Source organism: Neolamprologus multifasciatus, chromosome 2 (genome assembly GCF_963576455.1).
Source record: "Neolamprologus multifasciatus chromosome 2, fNeoMul1.2, whole genome shotgun sequence".
Lineage (NCBI taxonomy): Eukaryota > Metazoa > Chordata > Actinopteri > Cichliformes > Cichlidae > Neolamprologus > Neolamprologus multifasciatus.
In genome coordinates, this window is record NC_140440.1 from 20,607,118 (window position 1) to 20,622,156 (window position 15,039).

Sequence of the window (15,039 nt, forward strand, 5' to 3'; positions counted from 1 at the left end):
AGATGGGAAATAATGTTGTTTTTTTTTGTTCTTCTGCACATGGTGCATATCAGTTGTTACACACGGATTTCCGGTTTCTATGGAGCAATAGTTTTCTCTGGATTAATCCTGGACTCTACTTGTGTTTCAGTCCTCAGGTCCACACGCAGTCCCCAGCAATGTCTGTCAGAAAGAGTTCATCCTCATATATCGTAAACATATCGATTCTCCGCCAGCCTCCTCTCATTTATCTGAACTGCCAAAATGTTTTAAGAGAGAAACATGTGTGTAAAACCTGTGCTTACACTGTGATTTTTAAGCCACAAATTTGCACTGCCCTTTGTAAAACGTTGGTCATTACTAAAATGACCAAGCTGTGTGTTTTTGTATGTTTATACATGTGTAAATTGTAAGTTTTCCCTTTTTTGTAAGCCTGGCTGAGTCTGTGGCTCAGAGAGTCATGCCTTATGTGTGGATTTTGCTGTGTCCAGCCAGAAGGACCCAATGAGAAATATCCTAGTCTTTCCAAGTGGCCACTCTACCGCTGGCAGACAAGTTTAGCTCTACACCTCTGATGCAGATGGCAAGAGGTTTGTGATTTTCCCTGATTTATCGCAATTAGTTTCACTAATATGACAAACTAATCGTATGTTATTGCCAACGTGACCCAGACTGATGGCAGACCGACTCTGTCTTCTTGAAGTTTTGGATGCAGCACTGTTTTACGTAGTGTGACTGTAGCATTATGTAGCACGCTTTGAGTCTGACACAGAGTACAGTGTCAATTTAGAAACACCAATTAACCTAACATGCATCTCAAAGTACCCTGAATAAATCCACACATGTGCAGAGAGAGCATGCAAACCCCACAGCGCGGGCTCTAATTTGGAACCTTGTTTCTGTGAGACTGTCAATCAATCAATATTTTACTTCTAAAGCACATTTAAAAAGGACAGTGTCCATCAAAGTGCTTCACACAAGGCAGCAAAGCAGATTACAACAAAAGGCAACAAAAACAGTTAAAAACAATTAAAAACAATTATAGTTACAGTTACAGTGACATTTACAGTTACATAGCACAAATGCAGACCAGATGGAAGTCCAAACTGATTTGCTTCAAAAACTAGATGGAACAGGTGAGTTTTTAAGCATGATTTAAACGACTGAATGGAATCTGACATGCGAACATCGAGTGGAAGATTATTCCAGAGTTTGGGCCTTTGTTGCACAAAGGGCAGTTGGTTAGAGGATCTGAGTGATCTCTTGGGCCTATACACGCAGAGAAGGTCTGCTAGGTAACTGAGGTAAATGTGGGCTAACCATTATGCCACCGTGCCATGATAATGTGCAATGTTCTGTACAATAACACTATATAGAACACGGCATAGGAAAAGGTGAAATTTGGTGAAAATGATTTAGAACAAAATGCAAACACACTGGGATGGGCAAATTATCAACTAATAAAACTATGATGGTAAATATTTTTGAGTTACCATCCAGCAGAAACAGCTATTTTATAATTCATTAGTAATCATGTTTCCATCCAGCTGGTCATTCTAAGTCTAAGTAACACTCACTGTCCCTTTCATTACTAAATATCTGGCTTTCACAGCTAAATGCATTTGATTTTAAATGCATATTTACCTATTTTAACTGTATTAAGGCAGGATTGAGCTTCGGTTTGCACTGTTGTCAGACAGTAAGAAGGATCCAGGTTTGAACTCCGGCTGTGGAGCTTGCATGCTCTCTCTGTGCCTGCATGTGTTTCATCTGAGCGCTCTGGCTTCCTCCCACAGTCCAAACATTAGCATGTTTGGCTAACTGGTGATTCTAAATTGGTCATGGATATGAGAAGTGTATAGCGCTGTATAGGGATGCACCGATACCGATACTGGTATCGGGACCGATACTGTAAAATGTGTGTGTACTCATACTCGTAAAAGTTAACCGATACCATGAACCGATACCAACTTATTTCATTAATCAGAGGGTGGCTTGTCATTTCTGTTGTAGTTTTTTAGATTGGCCACTAGGGGGGCAATTATTATTTTATTTATTATTTATTTTATAATAATTATTTTGTTTGTTTGTTTACAATATGGACACTCTGCAATAATTTAAAAGTTTAATTTATTCGCAAACCTAATTTGTATTTATTTTATTCCAAACAGAAGTGTTTATTTATTATTCTGAAAGCTCGAGACAGTGCCAATAGTTCAGTGATATTTTGTAAAATTACAATGTGGAGACTCTGCAATAATTTAACAGAAGTGCTTATTTTTCACTTGAAATTTTTTTGTGGTCATTTTTATTAAGATTTTATTTTTTATCGGCAGGGAATATAATAAAACCTGTCTTCCAATTCATTGCATTTGTGTGTGTGTGTGTGTGGTAGAAGTATCGTTTTTTGTACTCTGTATCGGCAAGTACTCAGATCCAAGTATCGGTATCGTATCGGTTTGAAAAAATTGGTATCGTTGCATCCCTAGTGCTGTATGAATGCATGGTTAAATTTAGCTTGAGAGGTGAGTAAGACTGAAACAGCATTACATAAATGCCACTCTATTACACTATAGGTAACTATCTAAATGGCAGTTGGATTCCTTTTAATTTTGTTTAGTGTTTGGTTGTCTTACACATTTCATGACGTTGCATGGATGCAGCACAGATGTATTAGCACACCTTTATTCTATTAGCCAAAATAAGCAGTCAAATTAAAATCACATTGAATTATGGACGTGCCTGATAGCCAGTGCTAGCATTAGTTGATAATCCCCTATTATCAGTATGATTATGGTAAATCATACAAGAATATCATATTCAGTGTTAAACTGCTCTGATGGGCATTACTGTATTAGGTACCTCGCTGCTGTAGCCAAGCAAACACAAAAGAAAAGGCCGTTCCATCTTCCTTACTTAACCACAAGATGCTTTAAAGCTGCAGGGGTTCAGTACAGAGCACTTTTTAAGATGATACAGTGTTCTTAAATGAATATAATGATATACTGTAGAGTAAGGTTAGGTTGACACATCAACACAAAAGCTGGAGAAGAACAGTTGTCGCTGTCAATCACTGTTGGCACTGATCTCTTTTAACTTCACTGTAGACCAACATGCCTGTGAACTGACGGGCGCTCAAGGGAAACCATGCGGCAAAGTCAGCATAAAGATCAGATGAGATTCCGGAATACGTAAGTAGGGGCGCTCGCATTATGCAGAAACTCAGGAGATTCCCATTAACGCGGAGAGAAACTCTCAGCAGACACACGGGGCTGACTTAAATCTCAGAGTCGGAGGGAACGATCGATAAGGTGATTGGGGAGAGAAAATAATCTGTAATTTGGGGCACTGGGGATCATGGAAGAGAAAAAGAAACCTTATAGTGCAGGACAAAAGTTCTTAAAGCCAAGGAACTCTCGCTTTGGTTTTCATTTAAAAAGTCCATTTGTTTCAATTTTATCTGCCTTAAGCTCAGTTAGGCTTTTAATCTTAGGTTTAAGGTCAGGCTTAAAGGACAGAAAGAGAAGTGAGAGGGATCGGAAAATGCAAAGCTACATATATTCTTCACAAAAAAAACCTTTCTTAAAAACCCCAAAGCACACATATTTGCATTGTGCGTGTTTTGACCCTTGAAGGTACATTGCATTTCCTCTTCAAAAGCCTGTTTGACAACCTGGAAAGCATTCCAGCCTTTGTAAAATGTATTAAAAGTTGCCATGAATACATTTCTGTAAATAGGAACATTTTTCTGTTTTCTTTAAAAAAAACCAAACCTACAATAAAACTGACTTAATATGAAGAACAAAGCTTTTTCCAGGACAAAACAGGCGAAGCAATCTCAAAGGGAAAGTGTCAGTGTTTGGAGAACTGCTTCACAACCGAATATTACTCTAGCTATATTACAAGAAACGACACAAGCCTCAGCACGAGAACACACACTCGCTCGCAAACAATACGCATGCACACTATAGTCCATAAATGCACACTCAATATCTCACAGGTGAAAGCTTTCATTCCCCACTGCTGAAGCCTCAGGCAATGTGTTCACCTCAGCAAACAGAGCATGATCTCCCTTTCTCTTGCTCTCTGTGGCGCATGGGTGTGTGTGCATGCAGACGTACCGCAGGATGCGTGTGTGTGCGCGAGAGACCGTGCTCGTCTGTGTCTTTGCACCAACATAGCACGAGGAACTATAGAGAGGGGAGGATCAGGGGAGAACATGGGTAGAAAAGACAAAAACAATGAAGGGCAGAGGAAAACAGGAGCGAGGTAACCGGGGAGATCACAGAGAATGGAGGAAATAACAAGGAGGGAAGAAAAGCAAAGAGAGATCAGGACAGGACAGGAAACACAGGAAATCACCCGCCTGGGTAGAGGAAGAGGGAGGCGAGGGAAAGGGGGCAAGAAGGGTGAAGTGGTTTAGCAAAGCAGGGTAAATAAAAACAGGGATCATGTGAGCCGTGAAGAGGTGAAAGATCACGAGGGAGCCGGAGCAGATGAAATGCCGCTCGAACAGATAAGAGGAGGGGGAGGGATCATGAGGGGAAAAGAAGGCCTGGGGACAGAAAGATGCAATCTTGGTATGAGGCCCTACACTCTGGTGGACTGGTAAGCCTGATCTCAGTGCTTATGGAAAGCTCTATCTTGCTGCTGCACTGTTTACGCACACTCTTCCACAAAGAGGAAGCCACGGACACAGATAGCAGAAAGTTCAATGGTTTAAGCCTTGATGGCATCTTACAAAGGGCTGTTTTTTGCCATAATGAACCTAGAGTGCAATAACAGTAACAGTTTCACATCCTGTAAATCTGTTTTTCACACAGGTGAGAGAAGACACTGGGGAAAAGGAGACAGAAGGCCGCGGTAATAAAAACCTTCAGCACACAGATTTGTATTTATGTGCTTTTTGCTTTTTTTTTAAAATTTTATCCCACAGAACCAGCGCCGTCAAACGCGTCCAAAGGGGCTATCTCCCTGTCATAGCTGACGATATCTCTGCAGAGTATTTGTAGCCTTCTGTCTTTCCGCTCCTCCCTCTCCTTACATCTCTACTCTTCTTTGCTGTCAGTGCCATTTCAGGTTTCAGGGACCTTGGACAGAGTCAAGCTAAGTGCTGTTCAGTAACACTGTTATTTATGCATATGTTATTAGTTGCTGTGGTTTCTCTGCTGTTTTCTTTACCGCAACAGGTGTTGAAGCAGATTCTCAGCGTTTCTCTCTCTCGCTTCCTCTTCTTCTCTTAACTTTCTTCCCAACTCCACTTACTTTGGTTGTAATAACCCAAAATAAAAAAATAATTCTAATAAATTTTGGCATTTTTTTGCCTTTCAGTCAACAATTCCGATTGCTACGCTGTCAGACAGGACAGGGAAAAAGAAGAAAATGTTTCCCTTCTCACCGCATTCACAATATGTTCTTAATTTCATAATGATATTTCACTTATACGAAACCCTTTGGTGTGCTGCAGTGAATCGGCAGTTGTTGAACTACTGTTAAAAAGTTTAAATCAAACACTGAAATCTCCCATCTGTAATTTCGTAGCAGGACATTGTCTATTAACAGTTGGGTGATTACCCACTGAATGGTCAATCATTTACACAATGACTTCCAATCAGGCTTTTGTGCAAACCGCAGTGCTAAAACGCTCCCTTGCAGACCTAAGAGTTAATAGGGACGATGATAAAAGAAAATCTGTTTTTCTGTCTTTCAAAGGGTTTTATTCATCTGGCCTGCATCCTGTCTGAAAGAGGAAAAAAAACATTTCTCTGAGTCCCTCAGATTTGATTTATACTAAGCTAACGGGAGCTTTGCTTGAAGAAATAGTTAAATATCTCTGTGGGCAGGCTTGTTTGTTTCCTTGTCCAGAGTTGGACGAAAAAAGATTGATAGCCCTCTCATATCTGTGAATTAACTGGAGCGAGGGGAACACAAGGGGAAAGAGCTACCCTGGCTCCGTCCAATGTTCACAAAGCTTGCCTAAAAATATGCCTCCAAAGCTCACTAATTAATGTGGTTTAGCTTAAACAAAGCTGTAAAACCAAGCAACAAACTGTGTTTTTTTTTTTTTGGAGAAGTTGTGTTCCGCTACATTTTCTTTTCTTGGTGAAAAACAGTCTTATTTGTAATTACTTTGCGGCTAGGGCTTGGAAGGTAAGTGGAAGGTCTGCATGCTAAAGTGTCCTTCGACAAAATGCTAAAACCAAAAATATCCCAAAAGCACCCATCGGTGTGTGACTGTGTGTTTCAGATAAAGCTCCAAGGTAGACAGAATAAAGCGCACTGTTAAAGTGTGGCTAGAAATATAAAGTGGATGGGAAAAGTTAAACTGCCAATACTTTTATTAATAAAAAGTAATAAAAAGCAACTCCCAAACCACAAACTGGTTTAACCATCTGTGTAGGCTCGCATTCATCAAGGTCGTGATCGTCTTCAGAGCTTGAAAAAAAATAGAAACCCACTGGACTTCTTCAAGTTTGTGAAGACTCTCATCCAAGAGGCATCTTCAGTTCTAAAATTAAAGGTGGAGAGTCCCATCCATTTACCCCCTAGTGGGGGTTGTTCCCTTTGGAGGGGGTCCTGGGAGACGTTGACCTACTACTGATCATGTGTGTTTCTTCTTCACTCATCTTTTTTCATTCTTTATGAGTTAATACACTCCCTGATCTTGGTTCTGCCGAGATTTAAAGTTGTTAAAACTCAGATTTTCCTTCTCACTGATGCCAAGTGCTCCCTCATAGGGGGTCATCTGATTGTTTGGGGTTTTTTTTCTGTTATTGCAGGGTCTTTTGGTGTTGTGGAGCATCCCCTCTGTTCAATGACTGTTGTTCACATAGATGACCTCCTTCAGTCCTCTCTCAAACCATCTGTCTTCCCTGTCCAAAATGTGAGCATCATCATTCTTGAAAGAGTGTCGTTTGTATTTTAGGTGCACATTTACAGCTCAGTGTTGTGCCATTGTGCCATGCATTTATGGCAATCCAGAGGTCCTTTTATTCAAGCTCTCAAGGCTGCTGCATTAACCCCGCTATTTATTAGTGCATTTAATGTTTAGTGGAAACAAGTCTATGAGTTAAAAAATAGTCTGGCCCTGCCTTATGAACATGAGATGGTATGATCGTATCATGAAGCTATGAAAGAGCGCAAATAAGTAAAGTGCTGAAACGTTCATTTCAACAAGTTCACCAAACCCAATCATAGGAGATCAAACTCAACACTTAAAACTTTAATGGGCTGAAAAATAGGCTTTTTTAATCTCCTGCTCTCGCTCTTTCACACACACACACACACACACACTGAGAGATGATTATGATTATTTTTGAATGCGAAAATTATTATGGACTGATGGCATCATTATGTTTACTATGCAGGAGGCCTATCATAATATTATCATTCATTTTGTTATTATGTTTCCCCAGGTAGACGCGTTTCGCATGGCACTCAGGACTGCTGCTGGTTTTAATTTATCTGGGATCAGTTGGATTTTTACCTGTGCTTTTAACAGACTCTCCCATGGCTAAGAACAAATCAATAGTTTGTAGTCCTGTTTTTGATCCACAAGTTATCTTACCTTCTTTCTTTTGTGGTATTTGGCATGAAAGTTAAATGTTGGTTGCCAAATGTGAAAAAAGAAAGAAGACATTCATGAATAATTTCATATTTTACCTACCAGTTGCATAAGTGAGACCCCAGACCTCCTGACCATAAACATCCGTCTTGTTCCAGACCAGCCTGTGGACCAGACCAGGCCCGGCAGGATACCACCGCTGGTACAACCTCCCTTGGACAGAGGCGCGAACATGAACCTTGGACAGACCGCCCAGCGGGGAGACAGGGGATGATGGGGAGGGAGGAGTGAGGAGGATTCGCAGGAGAGAGAGGTAGCCAGCAGCACGAGTGCTCAAGTAGCTCAGCTTCACAAAGGCTCCTGGGATTGAAACGTCTTCCTGCACTGCCTAGGGAGAATAAGCAGAGGAGGAGAGTGAGAAATACAGGTGATGGTGAGAGCATAAATGAGAAATGAAAGAGAGTGACAGAGTAATATAGGAAAGAAAGGTGTTTTATCATGACTTTGTATTTGTATAATGAGCTAGAGTAATAAGTGTTATTGGCAGGTACAGAAGAAAATAGCTGCAACAGTAGGGTGCAGTAAGTACACAGAGTACGTGTCAATGTTTTCTTATCTTTTTTAATAAATGAAATGAAGTCTGCACCACAATGATATCTGTAGAAAATAGAAAAAGTATTAAAGTCTTGAGTCATGGACAGAAAATGGGAAGTAAGTGCAGTGATTTATTGAAACATGCAAATATGCATTAAATATATTAAATATAGTATATAAGGCAAAAACTGATGCTTTCTTGTCATTTCTTCTCCAGGCTTCCTGAAGGACATTTAAAGCTCTTCTCTGGATGTTGCTGCCTTTTGTTCTGTTCTCTGTCAAGACGATCCTACGCTGTGTCAATAATACTGAGATCTGGGCCCAGGGGAGGCCAATCCATGACTGATGTTGTGTTTTTCCATCCGAATATGGTTTTACTGCACTGGAAGTGTGTTTGGCATCACTGTCACGTTGATCCGTACCATCTGATGCTTGCCAGATGGTGGATAAAAATCTGATGGCACTTTTCCGTGTTCATAATTCCATCAGTTTTCACATGACAGTAACAAAGGACTAAAAGCTACCATTTAAAATTGGTTGTGCTGTCTGTGCCTCAGTGTTTTATAGTTCAGTGACTTAATAAACAAACAAAAAACATTCATCTTTGGATGCTGGCTGACTTTTGAGCTGTTTTCTGTCAAGGTGATCCCACACTGTGTCAATAATATTGTTATCTGGGCTCTGGGGAGGCCAATCCATGATGGATAGTGTTCCATTATGTAGGTGTTTTCTACCTAGATATGCTTTTACTGCACTGCTAGTGTGTTCGGGATCGTTCTCGTGCTGAAAAATGAAGCTCAGACATCTTCTATAGGGTATTCCACGGCGAATGAAAATCTGAAGGTCGTTTTCTGTTGATAATCCCATCAATTTTTAAATATCTCCAACACCACTGGCTAAAATGCAGCCCCACAGCCACCATGATAGAGCCTGTAGGCCAATCTTTAGTCCAGTTCTTGTGTATTTCAGCATTCTTTACCCTTTCTGTAAGAATGACTTCTTGAAAGCCTGGCTTCTTGGAAGCAAACGTCAAAAATAATACAAACATACACTGACAAGTATGTTTGCACATGTTTCAGTAAGTTGCTGGATGCATTTCCGGTTTTCCTAGTAAGATATAAAGAAATGAGGGGCGACCCAAGACTTTTGCACAGCACTGTATATCCTGTATGTACTGTCTTACTCTATTCATAAAGTTTTTCATTTAACCAGCTGCCTGTGTTCACTATAGTCAATGAACATGCTACATGTACGAACTGTCAGTGCTGTTCTTTCCATTTATTTACCCGATGCTTGTGTGAGCTAAGCTAAGATAAAAAATGTCCCTTCATTCGTTCTGATGTTCTGTTGATACAAAGTGCAGATAGTGTGTCTGTGGTCATGAATGACGATATTTTCAAGCGAGAGCGAAAAGGGATAATGTGCTTTGTGCTTTTAATCTACCAAAAAAACACAAAAAAACAAATGTAATGAGAGAGAAAAAAAGTCACAGGGTGAGGTCCTGTTCTCTGTGAACAACAAAAAACCCCAATCTTTGGCGCTACATTGTGAAGTAAATATGTAACCACCTGAATGACCTTCACATCTGATTTTCAGGTACTTAATTTGCTTTTGTGGTGGGGAAGTGTATGGATGTAGCACACATTTACATTTTGTTCATTTAGTGTTTGCATGATGCAAATATGAACCGAGCTAAATTTGCACAATCCTGTTTGTCTCAATCCTGTGAGGCCAGGTTGGTTTGTTGCTGAGCTGTTACAAAGTTTATGTAAGCTTCATTCTCGCTGACACTCACACGCACACATTAAATGCTTCGTTGCTCTTGCTATTTTTATTTCTTTATGACTAAATCCAGGCAATTATGTTCAGTTAATTAGGTGAGAAAAGATATCAGGAAATCAGCACCATCACATAGCTACCATAGTCGTGGGCTTGTGTTTGAGAACAGGGATTACGTCTGTCAACAGGGATTTTACCTGTAGCTCAGGTATGGCTGGCCCCTTCTCTGCACACGCTGCGGTGTATCTGGAAAGTGGGTAGGGCAGGACGAGAGGATAGGGACTCAGAACGCTCCTGATGTCACATTTAGGAGCTTGAGGTTCCTCCCTGGACATTGTCACCTGATCTAGAACCAGGAAGTTGTTATTTGGGGACCAGATGGTTCGTGTTTGAGGGAGGAAGGGTGGACGCTGGAACATCAAGGTCATAGACATGGCGCCCAAGGTCACCAGGTCAAAGCTGGAGAGAAATGAGGAGCAACTAAGTTTGGAGGAGAAAAGGAATTAGAAATGTACTTTTTTGTGTGTCTCTTGTGCCTAAATTTGTACCTTCCATCCTGCCTACTTATGGTGTAACCATACTCGGGGTGCTGCGGAAAAGAGATGTTGACTCCAACGAGAGGAGAGCCATCCTGCAGCACAACGCTACCTCGGATCACAGCTACCCGACTGCCAAAACAAAGACAAGAGAGAGAGAGGGAGAGGAAAAAAAGAGATGGAGATAAACAAAGAGAGGGAGAGATGACAGGTTTACAGTGATGGAGAACATAATCACTGTTTGAAGAGAGAGGCACATTGTGATGCACTTGCCAGATGACCTTGTGCGAATAAAAAAGCAGCTGAGTTTATTCTTCTCAGTACAATTCCATTCTTCAGCACAGAAAAAAGTCTGCCAGAGACTGCCAGGATACAAGGATCACAAATATAGCTTCACCCACAGTAAAACCTTTCAACACCTTGTCATAAAGAGACCAAAACTTCCACATCATTTTTATATTACAGTGACAGCGCTACCTGCAGCAAAAAGAAAAAAACAAAGCAGGCCAGGTTGTTCTTTAAAAAGGCCCTAAATGATGAGAAGCATCTCTCCCATTTGAAAATATTCATCTTGATATTTGCAGGTAAAGAATGGATTACACTGCTTGAACCTGGACTAACAGCTGCCCCGGTGCAATAAAGACAGATTTAGGCCGACACATGCGTTGCACACGCACAGACATACGCACACATTCACAATGGAGTCAATCTGTTACTCCGGAAAAAAGGATAAATGAAGGATGGTGAGCCTGTTCTCCAGGTGACTGCGTAGCCCCGTTTGTTACTCCTGTCCTGAAAGCTGCAATCGATTTCCCCTCAGAAAAAAATGCCACATAATTAATTTATTTGTTTATTCTACAAGTGAACCAACGGGTCGAGGAAAAAAAGAAGCACTTTGCCATTTTTTAGAGTGGTATCCCCTTTTGTTTTCCAAACCAAATTTTCTAGGTCATCATAATGTCGCTGAGATGGATTTGCGCTCTTAGACGGCAGTCAGAGGGTGCTGAAAAATTTATGGTGACACCTTTACGACTGGTGTAACTGAATGACACATAAAGCATTAATATGTACCAAACAAACACTCTGTAGCTGGATTCTGACACGGATCCTGGAAGAAGGAACAATGTGCTGTCGTGTGACTGCCGATCTTCGGGGTAACAGATGTACGTGCAGGCGCTTGAACACACGACATGCCCCATTCACATGCAAACACAAATCCTCATTAAACAAATGACATCCAGTGGACGTTGCAAGTCATTAAAATGGATGTATTTGTCCATCGTCTACTCCTGAGGTCTTTCAGCGCACCGTGCAGTCGAACAACTCGAGGACATGGATGCGCAAACACAAATACTAGACTACATATAAGAACACGGCACAAAGAGTAAATAAGCGCATACCTGGTATCAAAGGGCACGTCTCCAGGGAGAGTGTGTGTGGCCGCCTTGCCAAGAAGGAAGCGGATGCGGTGGTAGAAGCTGTGAGTGTGCGTGCTGGTGGGAGAATGGGGTGTGGTGAGGGGAAGCGAGCCCTGCTGCAGCAGGGCCAACGGGTCGGCCGAACCCTGGCACAGGGGGTCAGAGCCACAGCTCAACTGCTCGCAGCAATCGGGATCTACGCAGTCCAACAGGCCATCTGAAACGCACAGGAGTTTAAAATTGTACAAAAGAGAAGAGAAACAGTTGCAAAAAGGCACGCATTTTCAAACAAGCACCACAGAAGAGGTGGTTTAGAGGGGAATTAAATTTACTACTTCACCTTAGAATGCATAATTAACACAGGCTTTAATATTTGTAAGTGGCTATAAGGTTAAGAGGACCAAGGCCAAGGTACTCTATGCACCTTCAGTAAAAGATTAGAAGCAGACCCAATAAAACCTCAGACATAATATCAAATAAATGATTCTTGCAGTGCCGGCCAGTGAGAAACTCTTTCGGAGTAATGCGATCTGCAATAACGAACTATGCATGCATCATCGTTATCACAAGAATCAATCAAATGAAATTTATTAGGGGCCATCAGAGTACAATTATAGCATCTATTGCTATAAATCAGACTTGAATCGCCAGCATTATTTGAATGTGATCCATAAAAGGCTGGCATAAACAATGAGCCACGGATACAAAGCAGGGCGGCAGGTAATAGGACCCAGGCTGGCATTTGTGTTTCCTATTTCAAGCCTGTTTCTGAAAAGGCAGGAAACAGTGCTGACATTTAAATGCATCTGACCACAGAGCAGGGAGCTAAAGGCCAACAATATTCTATTATAACCTCCCCCTGCAAAGATAACTCAGTACAATGGCTGAGTTCCATAAGATTCACTATCTGAACTTGAAAGCACATTATTAATTGAATTTGAAATATCATTCAAGGAACAGACAAGTTTGTAGCTTATTAGGGAGGCGCGGCTCTTAAACGCTGCGCACAAAGACGAGCAGTAAAAATGGAAATTTGGAACACGTGTAATACATATAAATATGTATGTGCATGTGATTTTACTGCTCACATGTGCAGAAAAAATGCTCTTTTTCTATTTTTTTCTTCAACAGAAAGCACAATACATTTTTTTCTTCGCTCCCATCCAGGCAGAATAATTGAAACTCTCTCTTCAACGTTCTTCTTTATTCTCTGATTACTTGTGATAGCATCATTCCATCTCTGTCTATCTTCAGAGACAAAAAGATTGCATCGAGAGAAGGCTATGAGAGCCTACCATATATATGCCAATTAAGAGCGATGGCTGAATTGTGCAGCTGGAAATTATGGCATTTGAAAAGCTGCGCAGAGAAGTGGAAGTACTGCAAGGTAAGAGAAGTAGGAACCGACTGCATAGGGCGTTGTCATCAAGCACTTCTTTGGCATAAGCACAAGTAAAGTGAACACTTTCACACCTTCAGTACAGACATTTAGACATTTGAAGATTAATATTCATATGGTATTTTAATGCAGTATGTTTACAGTGATCCCATTTTGCATATACTGCCATAGAGTGTATTCATTGCATCTTTTTTTGTCTGGCTTCCATCTGCTCGCTACATCAACCTCTACTTAACCTACTCTTTCACAAAGAAACAAATATATTAAATCAAATCCTGTCTTTTAGTCTCATGTGGGAAGAGCTCAAACTGCACCCCAAGGAGCTGGAAAATGAAGGCGACACGAACGTGCCAAAATCTGCAGTCCCTCAAATTGAGGCTCGCTCCAAAAGCAAATAGTCTCCCTTGTTAAAATGTCCGACTTCAAAGCAGAAAAAAGCATGTTTACAGCCTTCTACAAAAATGTGCTAATAATTGTACTAACAGACCAAGAAGTTTGCTCAGGGAAAATTTGATATTTTGGTGTGTTACTTAGTGCTAATTAGCTGCTAGCTGATACCTCATCACAACTCGTTGCCATTATGATATGGTTACCTGCCCGCACCCCCAAAGAAAAAAGAGCCAACTTAGCAACAGCTAAATTTCAGCTTAAAATTCATTCAAAATAAAAACAAATTAAAATTTAACATGTGCATAAATATTCAGTCTTTTCCGTTACATTGAAAATTGAGCTCAGGTGCATCTTGTTTCCACCAATCATCTGTCAGATGTTTTGACCACTTGACCGATCACTCGGTCCACCTGTGCTAAACTCAAACCAAGCCATGAAGTCCAAGAAACTGTCTACAGACCTCTGAGATAGAACAGTATTGAGGCACAGATCTGGGGAAGGTACAGAAAAACTCCTGCAGTATTGAAGGTCCCAATGAGCACAGTGGACTTCATAAATCCTCAGCTGTAAATGGAAAATACTGGGAACCACCAGGACTTCTTGTAGACCTGGCCGGCAAACATAAGTGACTGAGAAAGTGATCCAATGGTCGCTCTGACAGAACGTCAGTGTTGATCTATGGAGACGGGAAGCCAACCTTTTCTGCAGCACTTTAACAATCAGGCCTGCATGATAGAGTGGCCAGAGGAAAGCCACTCAGTAAAAGGCTCATGACAGCCCACCTGGAGTTTACCAGAAGTCACCTGAAGGACTCCCAGACAATGAGAAATAAAATTTTCTGCTCTAATAAAACAAAAATTGAACTCTTTGACCTGAATGCAAGACATCATGTCTGGAGGAACCCAGGCACCGCTTGTCATATGGACAATGCCATCCCTATAGGGAAGCACGGTGGTGGCAGCATTATGCTGTGGGGCAGCAGGAACTGTTAGTCTAGTCAGCGTCGAGTGAAAGATGAATGCAGCAACATACAGAGACATCCCTGATGATAATCTGCCCCAGAGTGCTCTGGAGTACACAGCCAAGATAACAAAGAACCAGCTTTGGGACCGCTCTGTGAATCTCCTGGAGTGTCGCTCTCCATCCAGACTGATGGAGCTTGAGAGGTTTTGCAAAGAAGAATGAGTGAAACTGCCCAAAAATAGGTATGCCAAGCTTGCGGCATCAGACTTAAAAAGACTTGAGGGTATAAGGTGCTGCTGAAGGTGCTTCACCGAAGTAGGGAGCAAAGGCTGTGAGTACTTATGTACATGTCATATTTTTGTTTTTTGTTTTTATAAATTTACAAGAATCTCAAAGAAAAAGATTTACAGCTGAAAA

At 41.2% G+C, this 15,039-nt stretch overlaps 1 protein-coding gene across 2 annotated transcripts in view; it reads right to left on the reverse strand.

The window, feature by feature from the left end:
* tenm1 (teneurin transmembrane protein 1) overlaps positions 1–15,039 on the reverse strand; it is a 210,987-nt gene that overhangs the window by 69,741 nt on the left and 126,207 nt on the right. For both annotated transcript variants that reach the window (XM_085134297.1, XM_085134305.1), the window contains exons 15-18: positions 11,853–12,087; positions 10,465–10,584; positions 10,114–10,375; positions 7,646–7,931 (exon numbers count right to left, since the gene is read on the reverse strand). In XM_085134297.1, the coding sequence (XP_084990423.1) occupies positions 7,646–7,931; positions 10,114–10,375; positions 10,465–10,584; positions 11,853–12,087 (903 nt within the window). The remainder of the gene's footprint in view (positions 1–7,645; positions 7,932–10,113; positions 10,376–10,464; positions 10,585–11,852; positions 12,088–15,039) is intronic.